A 17,610-nucleotide genomic window follows, 5' to 3' on the forward strand; every position below is an offset into this window, starting at 1 on the left:
CTACAGTCTGGGAGTCCATTTTGCGGTCCATCAGTGCTGCCCTGGTTTTCCTCTCCCCAGTTTTTGCTTTCCCTTGAGGGAGCTTAACCAGCTGTTGGTACTGACTGAATCCCAGCTGGGCTTCCTATTCCCCTTAGGAACTAGTTAAGGCCGCCTCAGACTTCCCATTTTGTGGATTTGAGGAGAAGCCTAGTGGCTTCCCTGAGAGATCTATAAATTCCCAGGGACTTATAGTCCTCTGTTCACGGTGACTCTGAGGTCATGCGGTCCCTCAGAGGTTGGTTAAAGGGAATGGCCTCATCATCCCGTATAGCTGGTGGTCCATTGGGCTGCCTGGGCTACAAGCACTCTTCTATACTGCACTGGCGCAGGCCTTGAACTTTTGCATTAACTTCAATAGAAACTTCCCCCAGTGGTCTGAGAGAGGTGGAGAGACTTATAATTCAAAGGACCAAGCAGTCCGCTTGTGAAGTTCCTCAGCTGTTTCTGCAGGTCTAGATTTAGCATTTTGTTACATCTCTGGCCCGCTTCTCTTGCTCTTTCCTGCCTCTGTCCTGTAATTCAGAGCGGCTTGGCTAGTTGTGGTCTGTGATCCCTCCATATTCACTTTTGATGGCATATCAAGCCTTTTTTTTTTTCAGTTTTTTTTTTTTGTTGTTGTTGTGCTTTGACAGTTCCATACATTTATATAATAAATTTTAGTTATAGTCATGTCTTGTTCTGATATCTCCGCTCCCTCACTTGACTGAAACCCTTCTTAATAGGCCTCTCTCCTATGTTCATGCCTTTTTGGGTGTGTGTTGCCCACTGAGTTCAATTAGAGTTTCTGTCCCTGGTACAGATGGGCTGTTATTGGACCACCAGTGGCCTTTCAGTAGCTGTACCACTGGAGAGAAGACATCTCTCCCCTATCGTTGTTAATTGCCCACAGCCCCTCAGTTGGTATGGAGCTTCACAGGTTCTCCATCATCTGTTTACCCAAGAATGGAAACCAAGGACAGAACAAAGTATGTACACTAAATTTTAGCTTCTCAAAACTGAGTTTTATTGGGTTATGTGACTCTAGTGAGGGGTTACTTTCAGGAGCAGAAATGATTCAAAGGTAGCTGCGTCAGCAAAGCCCATCCCAGCATGGGTGACCGCTCACAAAAGCCACTGCACAACCTTCAGGCGGCTCAGAGGGTTGGAGACTGTCCTGTCTAGGTCCTGTCCTGAGGCTTTTCCATGCAGCTTGGCTAGACTCTGTCTCTTACAGACAGCACAGATTGTCTGAGAGTGTCTCTGAGCAGTCTTTTCAGCTTATGTAACTCTGCGGAGAGGGCGGCCTAGTCAGTCTGGTCAGTTTCAGAAACTTCCTGAAGGCTTCTCAGTTGCTTACTTCCTGAGTTTAAGCAGCTTCCCTGAAGGCTGAAATGCTTTGCCTCCTCTTACAACATCCGGTTTCTTAAAGACCTTCCTTCCAGAAAAAAGCTTTATCTGGGGAGGAAATTGCTGTATAATAGGCTCCTCTCCGGTCCATGAGGAAACTTGGAGGGGCCCAGTCTTGTCCTGGTCTTGTGAAGATAGCCACAGCTGCACTGAATCCATGAGTGCAACGTGCAGCAGCATGACATGTCCAGAAGATATCTTTTTTTTTCTTGCTTGTCTCCCAATCCTCTGGATCTTACAGAGCATTGCAGGGATGCTTTCGCTGTCTCATTTAGATCTGGGCACTCGGCCATCACTTCTTCTTGGCACTTTGGCCAGTTATGGGTGCCTGCCTTAAACTTCCACCTGCTTTAACCAGAAGCTTCTCTGATGAAAGATGGACACAGCAACTAGTGATATAAACGGCACACTAGAGCTGTCTCCTCATATTCTTGGGACATTAATTTCACCATGTATTGTAGGCTGTCCTCAAGCCCATGACCCTCTCACAGTCTCCTGAGTGTTGGGGTTACAGATGTGTACCATGTCCATGCCATTTTACTAAGAGGGTTGTCTCCTAGACAATTGTAGTTCTGATGTCAGAATAAGGACAGTTCTTTTCCTACAGCTAGAAAGGATGGCATTGGTAGTGCTGATCCTGCAGAGCCTCAGGGGCAGGGTTAGAAGAAGGCATGGTACCCCTATGGGTTTCCCCTCTGCCTCCTTCCAGTAGGACAGATATGCTTTGTCTTGTGGAGAGAAAGGTGAAGAGTTGTCTTACTCCTATAGATTCTTCTCCTACCCAGGTCTTTCTCCTCCTCAGGGATAACGGAGTGACTCAGTTTCCCCACCTGGCTTTCCACTGCTCCCTTAGGATTCAGGATTCAGTTACTTGTGGGTTTTTTGTCTGTGTGTTCCTCCTCAAACACTTTCAGTTCTTCTGTTCTCCATTTATCCTTGACTAAGGCAGGTTTTGTTAAACCAGCTTCCATCCCTGAGTCCAGGGCTAGCTTGGACCAGAGGCTGCTCCATCTTAGGGACCAAGTGTTAGTCCCTATGGTACTCAGTCTTCCTGCCCCTTCTCCATCTCCACCATGGCTCACACAGCCTAACCCACAACAGTGTTTGCAAGCTATGGGGTCATAACAGCTGCCCTCTTTCAACTCATGTCTTGACTCAATCTATAAGACTTGGGTGTCCTTTGGGGCTTTGGCACCGGGATCACATCAGGGACCATTTAGAGGTGGGAGGGAAAGGGTTCCCCAAATGAATCCCATGGTCAAAACTTCGCAAGTGGTCTGCAGAGGCGGAAGGCAAAGAGAATGGCCACAAGTGTCTGGTGTATTCTGCATCACATCTGGGAAAAGAATGGTGAGTAAGAGCTGGGAGAAATGGGTCAGAGCCCTAGAAACGCAGAATGTACCTGCTTAGGCATCTGAATGCTGCCACCAAGGCAGCAGTCACTGTAAGGTGTTGTCTGGGTAGAACCTCCTGGGGGCTTTTTCTTCCCCCCTCCCTCTTTCCTTACTACCCCCTCCCTTCCTCCCTCCTTCCCTTCATCTGTTCTTCCTTTCTTCCCTCCCTCCCTTCCCCTTTCCTCCCTCCTCCCTTTCCTTTCCTTTCTTTTCTTTCATTTGACACAGTCCGGCTGTGCGTCCTAGATTGGTCTTGATTTCATGATCCCCCTGCCTCAGTCTGTGGAGTGCTAGGATTACAGGTGTGTGCCTCCTGGGTATTTTTCCGAACCATGATTTTTGGCTCTCTCAGTTCTCTTTGCTGTTACGGAGCAGGAAGACAAAGCACCAAAAGGGACCAGCACTCAGCCCTTTCAGGCCAGGCTACTCATCTGTAGGCTCAGACACTTCTGGAACAGTCTGAAGATCCCCAGGGTTTGGGAATCAGCATTCCTAGCCTTCTGTAACCTTCCTACTTCCCTGTACAAGGGGGAAGAAGCAACAGGCTGCAAACGGGGAGTTGCCTCTCTGTCTCTCTTTTGTGCCAGCTCACACTGCTTTTGGAGGCACCCTTGATCTCTCGGTTCAGCTAGCGCCGTTGCTGAGGATGGCAGGGGTGTCCCTTGGCTTCCCCATGGTGCTAGTGTAGGTAACAGTAGTGGTGTAAGGGACACGTGAGTCTGGGCTAGGATCCAGTCAGGGTAACTTAGACCCAGACTTACTGTGCTGGACTCCGGCATTCTCACTGTGGCCATTACCTGGTGGTTTCAATTTTGCTTTGAATGAGGGGTCATTTTCAAGTCTATAGAATTCCCCAGTAAAAGCTCCAAATCTTGCCTGGCACCTCTGATGGCCTCTGGTACTCTGCAGGTTGGATCCCAATGGCCTGTCCCTGAGAACCCCTGCCTCATCAACGAGTGTGTCCGAGTGGACGAGGCAGTCTTTGTGCAGCAGAAAAACATCTCCTGCCCCCAGCTGGCTGTCCCTACTTGTCCCACAGGCTTCCAGCTGAGCTGTGAGACCCCAGAATGCTGCCCTATCTGTCACTGTGGTGAGTCAGGCTGGCCTGGCCTGGCTGGGCCTCTGCCTGCCTTCAGGACTCTTTCCTTCTCAGACTCCCCAGCTCTGTGCCTGTTTAGCAATGCAAAGAAATGGGCCCAATCAAAACCTGTTCCTGCTGCCGTTGTGAGAAAGCGGACAAGAGAAGACAATGGCAGCTTTCTGCAGGCCACTGCGTCCACCTCTGAGCCCAGTGATGGCTTTTGAGCCATTGCCTGGTGCAATCCTCATGGTACTGACTGAGTGGTGGACTCGGTGTGGGCCAGGTCTCTCTGACTCTGAGACCACGTTTTCAGTAGTGCAGTATGGCTTCACCTACGGGAAGCCATTGCCATACCTGAACCTTGCCAGCAGAGAGACATAACAAATCCCAAGCCCTAATTCTTTTTGCAAGCCCAAAGGATAGCTCACCCAACCATCCCCTAAACAGGGACTCAGCTAACTAGTGTCCCAGAGGCCCTTCTTCCGTGAGGATGGGTAGTGAGGAATAGGGCGGTTCTGATGTATTGACTGAAAGGGGAGGAGAGGCCCCCGGGATCCAAGCAGGTAGATTCACAAGGACCTGGGGTTAGATGTGGGGAAGTGTCAGGAGACAGTAGAGTGAGGCCAGAATCTGGAGGAGGCCTGTAAGGGTGCTTGGTTTGGGGAGGGCTTGTCTATACTCACTTGTTGTTTCTCTCCCCAGAGCCGGTGGAGGCGTGCCTGCTCAATGGCACCATCATCGGGGTGAGCTGGAGTCAGTGGTGGGCTAGGTTGGGAGTGCTGTGGAAAGCGTAGGCACACGGGTCTAAGAGGGCAAGGAGAGGAAGCTAGGAAGGAAGCCGGGGACCTTTTGGAACCACCGCTAGGCATCTCCAGTCTCCTATCCACACTGGGGCCATGGTTCCCCCTCTTCAGAGCATGGGCTGGCTGCCCGCACTCACCTCCCAGCCTGTACCCCAAGCCTGTGGGTGTGTCTTCCGTACATGTAGAATCAGTTCACATCACCAAGCACATTTCCATTGAACGCCTCTCCCACTGCCCTGCCACCTCTCTTTACCTCCACATTGAAGGTAGGGGCGGAAGGGAATGGCCACCAGGAGCAGTGGGTACATCTCAGTGATGTCTCCTGGGAGCCTCAGGGAAGCCGGTAGGTGTGAGGGGGTGAGGCTGGAGAGTGGCTTGTTGGGAGACCTGACTCTGGTTCTGTCTTCAGCCGGGGAGGAGTGTGATGGTTGATTTGTGCACCACCTGCCGCTGCACCGTGGAGGCAGGAGTCATCTCCAGATTCAAGCTGGAGTGCAGGAAGACCACCTGTGAGGCCTGCCCCCTGGTAAGAGAGGGTCTAAGGGACTGAGGGGTGCCTTGTCCACGGTGGGACCCCAAGCAGCAGGACCTCACTGGGCTCCTTACATCTTGCCTTCGTTCTGATGATGGGCAATAGCTGACAGCTATCGGGACACCCACCCAAATGGTGTCCCTCAGGGACAATTATGATTTGTAAAGCGTAAGCATTTTCCTGTGTTTTAAAAACGAGCAGAATGTTTTCAAGGCTTTTGATGCTACACCCACAGCTCTGTATCTTTAAAGCCGTATTTTAAGAGACGTTACCGCCATACTCCGAAAACGTTCAGAATTAGTCAAGAAGTACTCGTGGGACCCTGCAGTGTGCAGGACTCCACACAAAGGGGTGTGCCCTAGTGTATACAACCCAGTTTCGCTCGTTCACCAGGAGCAAAATGGCTAAGGGGGTAAAGCACTTTTGTGCAAATACAAGGATCCGAGTTCAAATCCCAGGACCTCACATAAAGCCGAGTGCAGCAGAACATGTCTGCAAGCTCAGTGCTCCTGTGGAGAGTTAGGAGGCAGAGACGGGAACGCTCCCAGAGGCTGGTCGGCCCTGGCATACAGGGTGGTGAGCAACGAAGAGGGCCCGTCTGAAAAAAATGTGGGCACCCTGCAGATGTCCTCTGACTCCATAAGCAGCCTACAGAATGCGAACGCCCGCGCTCACACACACAGGCACCTGGGCACACACATGTTTATGCTGTTTCTTATGTTGTTCTGTTTTGTCAAGTTGTGATTCCTGCTTGTTCTGGACACGTTCTTAAGGTACATTCTCGGCAAGTGGATAGTAGTTGTTTGGTAGGTGAAAAAAAAAATCGATGTACCGTAATTTAAAAGTATATTTTGGTTTAATTTCCTCTTAACTTTAGCATAATTTGAACTGACACAGAAATTCTGTGTGTTGAAGGGGCGTGATGCTGATGTTTTAATTATGACTCTTTAGTCCTGCCTCTCAGGGAGATTAAAGGCCTCACACAGGCTGCTGGGACCTAAATGTCTGAGGAGACCTTAGTTTGTCCCTGTGCCCACCCTTCGGTTGTTGCAGGGAAAGCGTTGCTAGGTGAGCTTCCTGCGAGCTAGAGGCGGGAGTTAGCTTAACTCAGGTGGCACCAGGTGGGGGCTTCTCCTCCTCAGCTTTACAAAGCCGTAGGCTGAGTGGTGGGCATCGAGGACCCTTGTGAGTAAGGCAGAGCCCAGGGGAAGTGGCACCCAGGAAGGACAGAGGCGGGACAAGGAACAGGGTGAGAAGAGCTGAGAGGTCATGTGGGCGCTTCCTGCTTTTATCCCAGTAAGGGACAGAAGGTCAGGAGAGGGGTGATGGCTTTTGTCTACGCTCTGACGAACAAAAGAAACCAGTTCAATACAGATTCTTTTGCAAAATTGTACTTGATGTTTTAGGATTTGGGGCTTAGCAAGTGAATGTCCCCCTATAACACCCAAGGCCTTCAACTGGGATGGAATAGTGTCTGGGACTACATGCCGCCTGTTTCCCCTTCGTGGTCCGCTGACCTGCATTCTAGGCAGCAGCGAGGAAACAGCCTCAGAGATTCACGCAGAGTCACCTGGAAGCCAAGCTGGGGATGGGTTGGAGCTGTAGCCTATGTGGGTGAGGGAGGTCTATTAGCCTCCCCCTGGCAGTGCCCCCTGCTGTTGGGAAGGCGTGGCACATTCACTTCCGTGAAGGTAGTGTACATATTTTAAAACACATGCTCATTTTGTTCTATAGCATTCTGTCTCTGCTTTCCATCATTCTGAGATCTTTCTAGAGCAGCGTACCTCCTCCAGTATCCCTACCTGAGCCTGTCTTCTATGTGTTTTTCAAGCTTGACTGAGACTGGGCTATTGTAGGTCAGCATTTGTAGCTGGCCTGGGTACTCCTTGGCCATGAAGGATCTCAGTAAGGTTCAAGGGGTGGGGCCCTTGCAGTAAGTGACATCCAAGTAGACCTGCTTGATGCCTCCGCCCGATCCCCGGTGTTAGCATGCCTCCCGAGGAGACCGGGGCCAGGTAGTTTGTGCTGATGAGCGGGAGAGAGGAGTGAGGCTTGATGAACATAAGGAAAACATGAGGAAGAGAGGGCACCCTGCCATGGGCCACTCAGCCAACTCTCCACGAAGAGCTGAATGTCAAATATGACTGTTTAGGATGGAGAATGGTGGACAGCCAAGAGATAGAAGCAGAGGTCATCGAAGAGAAATGGGGGAGTCCTGACTGATAGGACATAAGCAAGGGTGAACTAGCTGGAGGGGTTTCCAGGGATGCTGGTCAGCAAGGCAGAACTTAGGGGACAGGGTAGTACAGTGAGAGCAGAACTAAGATGGATGTGAAATAGGATTCACTGGCTGTAGCAGGGATGTCAGTGGCTGGTTGGGAACTCTTCTTCCATTGGTGGAAGAAGAGTTGGTCCCTCCTGCAGTAACTGGACTGTCCAGTAGCAGCTAGAGACAAGACACACCCCTCCATCTGTGTGTGAACTGACATTTCACAATGGGTTGAAGGTCTCGTGGGACTGTCCAGGAGAGCAGCACATACTGGCAGCTTATGACATACATGCCTGCTGGCAGCGGCCACATGAGTGTCCAGCTGTGCTCAGGCAGACCCTCTTCCTGTCCCCTCACTGGGCCTGGCCGTCTGCATCACAGGGCAGCAGACTCGATGGGGTCTGAATGTTGGGAGGGGAAGGTACCTGTTTCTTTCACACACTCCTGTGCACATCCCTTCTGGTCTCCAAGTCCCACTGTCCCTGAAAGTCGTGGCTTCTTTGTTCTCCACCCTCTTTCCCTCTCCTTTCTGTTCCTTTGCCCTCTCCTTTCTGTTCCTTTCCTTTCATAGTCCTCTTTGCTTCTGTTTCTGGCTGGGCTCTGCCTCCCTGGTGTGGAGGTTGGGTGTCATCCATTGCTCTTCCAGCTGCTCCCTGTCCCTTCCTCCCACAGTCGCTTCCACTTGCATCCATGTCCTTGCTTCTTGGGCAGAGAGAAACCGTCCACGCTTCATTCTCAGTTTCCCATGTTCTTCTAACACTCGCTAAAAACGTCCAAATGCAAGCTCCCAAGAAATCGGCCTGATTAAAGCCATGCTTTATTTCTTCATTTGACCCAGAACCAACCATTCACTTTCCTTCTTCCACCTCTTTTCTTCCTCTCTCACTTTCCTCACTTGTGTACCTTCTAGGAACTGTGCATTTTAAAAACAGTCCCAGCCCCACAGCTGAAATACTACCTCATCGTACTCAAACCCCAGCATCGTCATTTCAAAGTGCTGCTTTTGGCCTCGGGCCCAGGACCCCTGCCTTTGTGTGGAGCTCTATCCTTACGCCCAACCCCCAGAAGGCACATCAAATTCATAGGTTGATTAACGAGGAGCAAATTGCTTAAATTCACTTCTGGGCAAGCTTATTGACGCCGCCCTTCGTGTGGGCAGAGACTTCTATCTGGGTGCTAAAACTGATGGATTAGAGGTCATTCCCCACCCCCTGTACCCTGTATTACAAGATAGAGTCTTATATGATAGCTTAGGCTGGCCTAAAACTTACATTTCTTTTTCTTTTCTGCCTCAGCCTCCCAAATATTAGAGTTACAGGCATTAGGCCCTCTGCTTAGATGTTTTCCCCGACAGGAAACATTCTCTGTTCACCAGAGAATGGCTCCAGTGTTGGTGATCGCTAAAGGTGACCAAATGAAACCAAGTATGACAAGAGTTGGCATCCCACAGGACTAAATACACACACACACACACACACACACACACACACACACACACACATATATATATATATTTATTTATTTGTCATCCTCTCTCTCTCCCCCTGTGTATGTGTGTGTGTGAACGAAAAAGCACATGAGGCCAGCTGTCCATCTGGTTTTTGAGACATGGCTTCTCACTGTAGCCTCACCAGTTAGGCTGGGCTGCCTGGCCAGCGAGCCCTGGCTATCACCTGTGTCCTTTCCAGTACTGAGATTACAAGCGTCCATCGCCACCCCTGAGGTTTTATGTGGATATAATGGGTTGGGCTTGGGTCTTCACACTTGCTCATCACTGCCTGAGGTGTCTTCTCAGTCCCTACTAAACACATCAACATTTTAAGTCGTGAGGGGACCTTCTTTCTTTTAGGAGAAAGACAAGAGTAAGAGTTCTTACTTCTATGAAATGATGAGGCAGTATTTTTTATTTATTTTTTATCTTGTTAAGTGTTCAAAGTATGTTTACTCTGCAAAATAAGTCAGTGGCAACCTTATTTCGGTGTAAGCATTCAGGTAGCGAAGTCCTGCTGCTTGCAAGGTGCCGCCTTTCCCAGTGCAGATGTGAATGAATGAAGGGCTCCTATCCAAAGCCACCACCAAGCTCTTAGCTGATGCAGGAGCCAGCTGCTGGGCACAGAGAGATTGGCATACACTCCCTAGGGCTTATCTGATGGTCAGGGAGGGCTTCCAGCATGTCAGGGTTCCAGTAAACTTTTTTTTTTTTATGGGATGAGATCTTTGAATATATTAAATGTGTACTTAATTTCTCAGTTGACAAAGGGTCTAAGGCAACTGATATACTTACTGCCTATTTCTTTTGTGAGTATCGGCTTAAGCTTTTTACTATTGTTTTTCAAGATTTAAGAATTTTATTCACACGTATGGTGTTTCATCTGCTTGTGTGAGTGTATACCGTGAGCATGCCTGGTGCCCACTGAGGTTAGAGGAGAATGTCAGATCCCCTGGAACTGGAGCCACAGATGGTTGTGATATCATGGATGCCGGGAACCAAACCGGATGCCCCACAAGAGCAAGTCCAGCTAGCTGCTCAGACGTCTCCTTTAATAAGTCAGAGTGGTATAGCTTGAGCGAGATGCACATATGTGGAGGAAAGAAATGTCAGAGGGAACAGTAAGACCTGGCACAATCTAGGTAGAGTGCCGTTGTTTTGAATAAATCTCATCTAGCCATGGCATGCTATCCTTTTATGCATCTGCTAGTTCCGCTTATAGTTAAAAACGAGACTTTTATGTCTGTGATAGAGGAGTGTTAGGTTTCTGAGTTTCCCCTTTTATGTGCAATGCTTGGTAGATTTTAATATCAGTGTTACTCTTTTGATGTTTGTAAGTTTGTGTCTTCGTGAATTTTTGCTAGAAACCTGAATTGTTTACCTAGCTCTCCCTACACTGTCTCCTCGGAGGCATGGCAGATGAGCGCTCAGACCTCTTGATTTGCCACCTCTCCTTTGTCCCTGGCTTCTTGCAGGCTTCTCAGTACACATGTAGGTAAGGGGCCAACCGAATATTTGAGGGGTGTTTACATGGAGCTTTGTAGGCTTCCTTGATTTGATTTCTTCTTTTTTGAGACCCCTGCCTCAGTTTTCATGTCTTCGAGTAGTTCTGAGCTCTGTCTTCTAAGTCCTTAGGAGAAGGCACTTATAATCATCTTCTGAGTTCCAGCTGTCCAGTGCCCACAAAGTGCCTGGTGGGAAAAGATATAAAATGTGAATTTTGTCCATTGTACTTCCCTTTTTCAAGGGTCCCTTATTTTCTCCTTCCTTCCTTCCTTCCTTCCTTCCTTCCTTCCTTCCTTCCTTCCTTCCTTCCTTCCTTCCTCCTTCTCTTCCTTCCTCCTTCTCTTCCTTCTCTTTTTCTCTTTTCTTCTTCTTCTTCCTTTCCTCCTCTTCTTCCTCCTACTCCACAGGGTTTCACTGTTGTAGCTCTGGCTGTCCTGGAATTCACTAGGTAGATTGGACTTCCCTGAAATTCACAGAGATACTCCTGCCCCTGCCTCCAGAGTGTTGGGACCCATCTTCAAGGGTCAAGCAACCAAGAATTTATTTCTGATTTTGCCTTTAATAGTTGTTTTGTTACCTGTCAGCTATTTGCCTTGTTATCTGAAGTGGGGTGGGGTGTGTGTTCAATACTAAAAGCTCCTAATAAAACCAGAACTTCATCCAAAGAACCTTAAGCAGGATTGTCATGGCTGGATGTATTGTAGGAAGATCATTCTAATGGATGTATGGCACTCTATGGTAGGAGGCAAGGACAGAAGTAGGGAAACATCACGACTTTGCCAGAGTCAGTAGAAGGGGATGATGGCTTGGATGAGACAATGGCAGAAGGGATTGGTTGTGACTAATAGTGAATGGTTATGAGATGCATTTTTAGCAAGACTTGGTGAGGTCTGAGGTGGAAACACTAAAAAAAAATGGATGGAGAAGTCAAGATAACATCTAGATTTCCAGTTCGAGCAACTAGGTCATGACACAACTTGCCCAGACAACTGGGAAAGGGTGATATTTGGAGTAAAGAAAAAAAAATAGAATTTTATTTTGGATAGAAGTCTCAAGCCAATGATTAGATAAGTGGTTATCTGGCACACAGTGGGATGTATACATTCAGAGCTCAATGAAATTGTCTCCTTTAATGAGTCAGAGGGCTACAGGTTGAGTGAGATGCACATATATGGAGGGAAGAAATGTCAGAGGGAATGGTGAGACCCAGTACAATCTAGGAAAATTAGGATGTTGGCCCAACTCTGGGAGTAACTCTGGGATAGCAGAGGGAGGAAGTCAGCCCGGTGAGGCTAATTATAACTGAGGTGCTCTAGGAAGTTAACAATGGCCGCTTTATTTCCTGGATACAGGGCTATCGGGAAGAGAAGAACCCAGGCGAGTGCTGTGGGAGATGTTTGCCTACGGCTTGCACTATTCAGCTAAGAGGAGGACAGATCACGACACTGAAGGTGGGAACAGGCTGAACCCGGGTGTCCCCACTCCTACTGCTCTCTGGATTCTCACTTGGGAGGTGTTTTTGCTTTACGCAGAAGGACTAGTTTGGGTTCATTGTTGTTGTTGTTTTCTCATTTTTTTAAAATAGATTTTCTGTAGCCTTGAGACTCTGAGGGACTAGACAGGTGATCAGGGTGAGCAAACCCACCCGAGACTTCTGTAATTACCTGGTGGGTCAGAGGGATGGTGTCTTGGTTCCTATCTCATTCTAGCTATCAATTAGTGGACTCCCACTTTGTCTCCCCATCTTGGAAGCACTTACATGGTTGGGATAGTCTGAGGACGTTCTAGATTTCTGCAGCTCTCTTCACAGTAAATAAATGATGGAGCCAAGCCGCCACCTCTAGTCCATACTGGAGTATGGGAGGGGGGATGTTTCCGTATGGTCTCACCCTTCTTCCATACTTCTCTGCATTGTTCTAACAACTCAGAGGAGTCAAGGCCATGGCTGACAGGAGCTTTGTAATCTAAGCAAGATCCTTGCATTGCCCCCACCGCCCCATCCACTCTCCTCTTTACTTTCAGCGTGACGAGACACTCCAAGATGGCTGTGATAGTCATCTCTGCAAGGTCAATGAGAGAGGAGAGTACATCTGGGAGAAGAGGGTCACAGGCTGCCCACCCTTTGATGAACGCAGGTGTCTGGCTGAAGGAGTGAGTAGTTGTAGTTCTTTGTCTTGAGGATCTCACGGTTGGGCTTTAAGGATGGGATTCTGTGCAGCAATCAGCCCAGCTCTTATCAATCTCACAGTGTCCAAGACAGAGTTCTGTACTAGTTGAGGAGTCAATGAGATGGTGGTGAAGAGCTAGCATAGACCTAGAGGCATAGGGTGCTTTGAAAATGGTTGGTCACGGGAGGAAAGCCATGATCTTTCAATAGGAAGGCAGGGCATTGATCCCATTTTATTTTATTTTATTTTTCTGGGAATGAAGTTTCAGACCATTCTGGTCAGGTGGAGTGTTTGGTTGGCTCACAGTTGTGATGGGAAAGCAGTTTACGTCTGGGGATTTCAGCTCCGAGCTCTGAGTTTAGAGTTAGGAATTCATGTGACCCAAGAACTTGTCCATGTTGAATTATTTGTGCCTGAGCTTGTACTTTTTCTTTCTTTCTTTTTTTTTTTTTTTTAGGGGAAAGTTGTGAAAATTCCAGGCACCTGCTGTGACACATGTGAGTTTGTTACTAGGAGCTTAGGCTTCTGTGTCCATTAGACCAAGGCCAGACATGGCTGTTTGAAGTAACAGTGTTATTGTTATCAGTTGGTCATTATGTTCACCTCTTCAGCCAACTACCTTCCCTTCCTGATTATTGTTAGCCTGTTGCCTGTTCAAATCTCCTATCATTAACCCCTCAAGAAATGACTTCATATCTTTTCCCAGCTTCATCTCTAGCCTGCTATGCGCCTCAAAATCTTCAATTGTTCATATATCTGTCATGAGGGAATATCATAAGGCTAGTCCAAGCTTGTGGCCTTATTTTCATCAACCTTGGTCTCTCTTGATCTTGTAGTTACATTATACCAATGGCTCCAATGGGTAGATGGGTGGTTTTGGAGATGACAGTATCTGCCCCATCCATTTATTTGTGCTTATGTGCACAATTCACAAATTTCTTACTTAGACTAATATTTCTTCTTCGTAGTTTACTTTAGTTTGTTTAGATTCATTTTAGATTAACGGATTCATGGTTGGCCACAGTTAAAAAAGAGTGAAAGCCTGAATTCCCTCGATCACTTCTCTTTCTCTTGGTGCTTTGCTGTGACGGCCCAGCGATCCCCATCACGAAACTGCGGGAGGAGGAAATACACCCTGACAGCGTCTCTTTCCAAATTTCCCTCAGAGTGGTTGAAGAGTGTGAATTCAGGGAGCCCTCAGAGAAGATGTACTCTCTCTAGATATTATTCTTAGGATTTGGTTAGGGGGTTGTTATCTACAAAACCAGCAATAAGGAGCCTTCATTGGCCAATATGTTCAGGACACTGTAAGATCTCCTGTAAGGAAAATAAGCGAGGCTTAAGGGTTTAAGTGTACAATAAGGGAATATTGCATATTGGCTCCTAATTCACTCTCTTATTCAGGTGGAAGACTTTTCTGAAGTTGGGAGGCAGGCCCATGTGTTTATAGGGCCAGCTTAGATTTGGAACCATGCCAGGATGGAAAACCATCATGACTCAGATCAGAGAAGTGAGCTGGCAATAGACCTTAATCTTCACATTGAGTCAAGCAGAGCTTCAGGCATGACAGCCACTTATATGCAGTGACCTTATATATGGAAACCCATGTTGGTGCCATGGAAGTAGCAAGTCTCAAAAAGATGGCAGCACAAAGGTTTTTAGGAGCCCCCCAGCCTCTACAGAGGGAGTGAATATGCGTTTGCCCATGACATTTGTCTTCTTTGCCAAATATAGGGATGGACTGATATTAATTCTACTTAGCAGCTCCTTCATTGTCCATTAGTTTCTGGCATAGTTACAGCATGACAAGATTGCTCTGGCTATGATGTTTTTTAGAATTCAAAATTATATGAAAACGAGTTTTGTCTGTCTATATGACTAAACCACAGTCAACCTGGGCTCCTTCTGTAACTAAAATTGCACTGTTAAGTGGGCTAAATGCAGCAGTAATGATATCTCTGAGGAGCGGGGAACAGCTGAGTTGATTTTGAATAACTCAATTCCTCCTTCCAATGACCTGCAACTGGCTTTGGTTATTGGTGATGGACAGAGGACCATTTCCAACTTATTGAAGGCACTGCATTCGGGAAGTGTTCTATAGAACCCCAGCCAACCAGCCCTCCATCCTTCCTCTCACCTGTTCTGTAGGTGAGGAGCCTGACTGCAAAGACATCATAGCCAAGCTACAGTACGTCAAAGTGGGAGACTGTAAGTCCCAAGAGGAAGTGGACATTCATTACTGCCAGGTAAGGCTGTGTGGCTTCAAGAAGACCTGGGTGGAAAAAGCTGAATCTTCTTAGTTATCATCTAGAAAAGCATCTGGAAAAGTCAGAAGGAAGAGAGACATAGGGGCTATAAGCATTGTTTTTATTGTTTATTTTTAAATTAATTTATTTATTCATTCATTTTACATCTTGATGATAGCCCCCTTCCTCCTCTCATCCAGGTCCCACCCTCACTTCCTCTTACCCCTCCCCTGCTACTCACAAAAGGGGAGCACTCCCCTACCAACCCATCCCAGCTCTTCAAGTTGCATCAGGACTGAGCATGTACTCTTCCCCTGTGGTCTGGTGAGGCAGCCCTGCCAGGGGGAAGTGATAAAAAGCAGGCAACAGGGTCCATGTCAGGGTCATCCCCACTCTCCTTACTAGGGAACCCACATGAAGCCTGAGCTGCCCATCAGCTACATCTATGTAGGGGCCCTACCTAGGTCCAGTCCATGCATGGTCCTTGGTTTGTGCTTCAGTCTCCACAGGCCCCTCTGGACCTTGGTTAGTTGGTTCTGTTGGTCTCGCCTTGTGGAGCTCCTGTCCCCTCCAGGTCCTTCTACTCTTTCCCCAGCATTTCCACAAGACTCCCTACACTTTGCCCAGTGTTTGGCTCTGAGTCTCAGCGTTATAAGCAGTGTTTCACTTAGTGAATAGGAATGTTTGACCCCAGAAGAATGACCAAGACAAATCTGTAATGAGCCTGGGAGCCATTTGTGGAAGATGGGGACTCAGGGACAATCAGTGTGTGTAGAAATCACAGCCAAAGGGACCTGGGTATGTGTAACAAATGGGGGAAAGGCAGTTCATGGTGTCCTGAACCTTTAAAAGTTACCTAAGAGTGCCAACCCTGACCCTATGAATGACGCTCTGCTAAACTTGCAGACAGAAGCCTGACAAAGCTATCCTTTGAGAGGTGCTACCCAGCAGTGGTTCAAAACAGAATCCAAGACTCACAGCCAAACATTGGGTGATGTGTAGGGCATCTTATGGAAAAGTGGGAGGAAAGAGAAAAGGACCTGGAGACGACAGGAGTCCAACAAGAAGACCAACAGAGCTAACTAACCCTGGGTCCAGAGGGGCTTGCAGAGACTGAAGCATCAACCAAGGACCATGCAAGAACTGAACCTAGGCCCCCTACAAAGACAGAGCAGATGGGCAGCTCAGGCTTTATGTGGGTCCTCTAAAAGGGAAATTGAGACTACATTGGACAGGCACTTGCCAGCTTTTTGATCACTTTCCCCTGCTGGGACTGCCTTGCCAGGCCACAGGGGAAGAGGACACATTCAGTCTTGATGCAACTTGATAAGTTGGGCTGGATGGGAAAGGGTGCTCCCCCTTGGGGAGGGAGGGTCAGGGGAGGAGGGATGGGGCTACAATAAGGATGTGAATGGAATAAATAAAGTAAAAACAGTTATTACAAAAGGTCACCTAGCTCTCCCAGGTGTCTCTGGCCGAGGCAGGGCTTGGCTTGCTTAAAAAGACAGGAGGAAGAGGATGGGTGTGGGTTGTCCTGGAGTCCCTCTGCCCCATTCACCACGGCGATGCCCCACGTGTCTGCTGTATTACAGGGCAAGTGTGCCAGCAAAGCTGTATACTCCATTGACATAGAGGACGTGCAGGAACACTGCTCTTGCTGCTGGCCCTCCAGGACGGAGCCCATGCGTGTGCCCTTGCACTGCACCAATGGCTCTGTCGTGTACCACGAGGTCATCAATGCCATGCAGTGCAGGTGTGCTCCCCGGAAGTGCAGCAAGTGAGTGGACTCCCACCGCTGCCCGTGCTGTGGCCTGACCAGCCGGAGAGTCACTCCATCCCCTGTGCATCCTGCCCTCTGTGCCCCACCCCCCCGGGTCCACAATAAAGGCCAAGCTCTCATCTTAACCAAGGCTGGTGGTGGACTGTGTCTGAAGTTTGGGATGATAGCTGTGGCCTAAACCTGAGGTGTGGGTCTGGCTTTGAGTGACAAAGCACATGGTCTACAAATACTTATAGACCAGTGTCTGGGGGCTGAGGCCATCTAGGCTCCAGGAAGCAGTGGCATTACAGCATCCTCAGGGAAGGAACAGGGTGAAGATGCCTCTCCAGAGGCTTAGCCTGGTGACTTGGACTTATAAACTTATACTTAGGAACACCCAGTTCTCAGATCTCTCAGTCAGGCCGCTTCTGTGCATGGCAGAGAGGTGGGTCCTGGAACTGGGCTTCTGATTTCATGATGACATTGTGAAGAGGCATGACAAATCTCCTGTATACTTAGCAGTCCCTGTGGGAGGGAGGTACCTGAAGATGGGATGCCAGCAGGGGCAGAAGCCAGGACCCACCACCAGCTCAGGGTCACAGGTTCTACCTATGACCCTCACCCAAATGTACAGTCTTCAATAACCCCTCCGTGGCTTTCAGATTCAGTTTCCTTATCTGTAAAACCAGCACGGTCATCTCATTCGTAGAATGGTGGAGATACTCAGGATTAAGGTAAAGCTTGAGTGTCCTGCATGACTGCAAAATGCTCTAGTATGAGAGATGAGCATGAAAATGAAAAACCCACTCCCACAGGTGGGGACAAGTGACTCTAACAACACCCGTGGCAGAGCGTTGGGGAATTCCTGCATCTCTGTGGCTGAAATGCCCTCTGCCAGCTGCCAAGGCCCTTCCTGCTCCAGACATCCTTAGTGA

At 48.4% G+C, this 17,610-nt stretch overlaps 1 protein-coding gene across 1 annotated transcript in view; it reads left to right on the top strand.

The window, feature by feature from the left end:
* Positions 1–16,821, top strand: part of Vwf (von Willebrand factor) — a 126,668-nt gene extending 109,847 nt beyond the window's left edge. Inside the window, exons 45-52 of the mRNA XM_021636960.2 lie at positions 3,732–3,912; positions 4,606–4,646; positions 5,116–5,232; positions 11,855–11,953; positions 12,525–12,653; positions 13,128–13,167; positions 14,819–14,916; positions 16,509–16,821. Of these exons, the coding sequence (XP_021492635.1) occupies positions 3,732–3,912; positions 4,606–4,646; positions 5,116–5,232; positions 11,855–11,953; positions 12,525–12,653; positions 13,128–13,167; positions 14,819–14,916; positions 16,509–16,697 (894 nt within the window). The 3' untranslated portion in view covers positions 16,698–16,821. The remainder of the gene's footprint in view (positions 1–3,731; positions 3,913–4,605; positions 4,647–5,115; positions 5,233–11,854; positions 11,954–12,524; positions 12,654–13,127; positions 13,168–14,818; positions 14,917–16,508) is intronic.
* Positions 16,822–17,610: the final 789 nt, after the last annotated feature.

Source organism: Meriones unguiculatus, chromosome 5, assembly GCF_030254825.1.
Source record: "Meriones unguiculatus strain TT.TT164.6M chromosome 5, Bangor_MerUng_6.1, whole genome shotgun sequence".
Taxonomy (NCBI): domain Eukaryota; kingdom Metazoa; phylum Chordata; class Mammalia; order Rodentia; family Muridae; genus Meriones; species Meriones unguiculatus.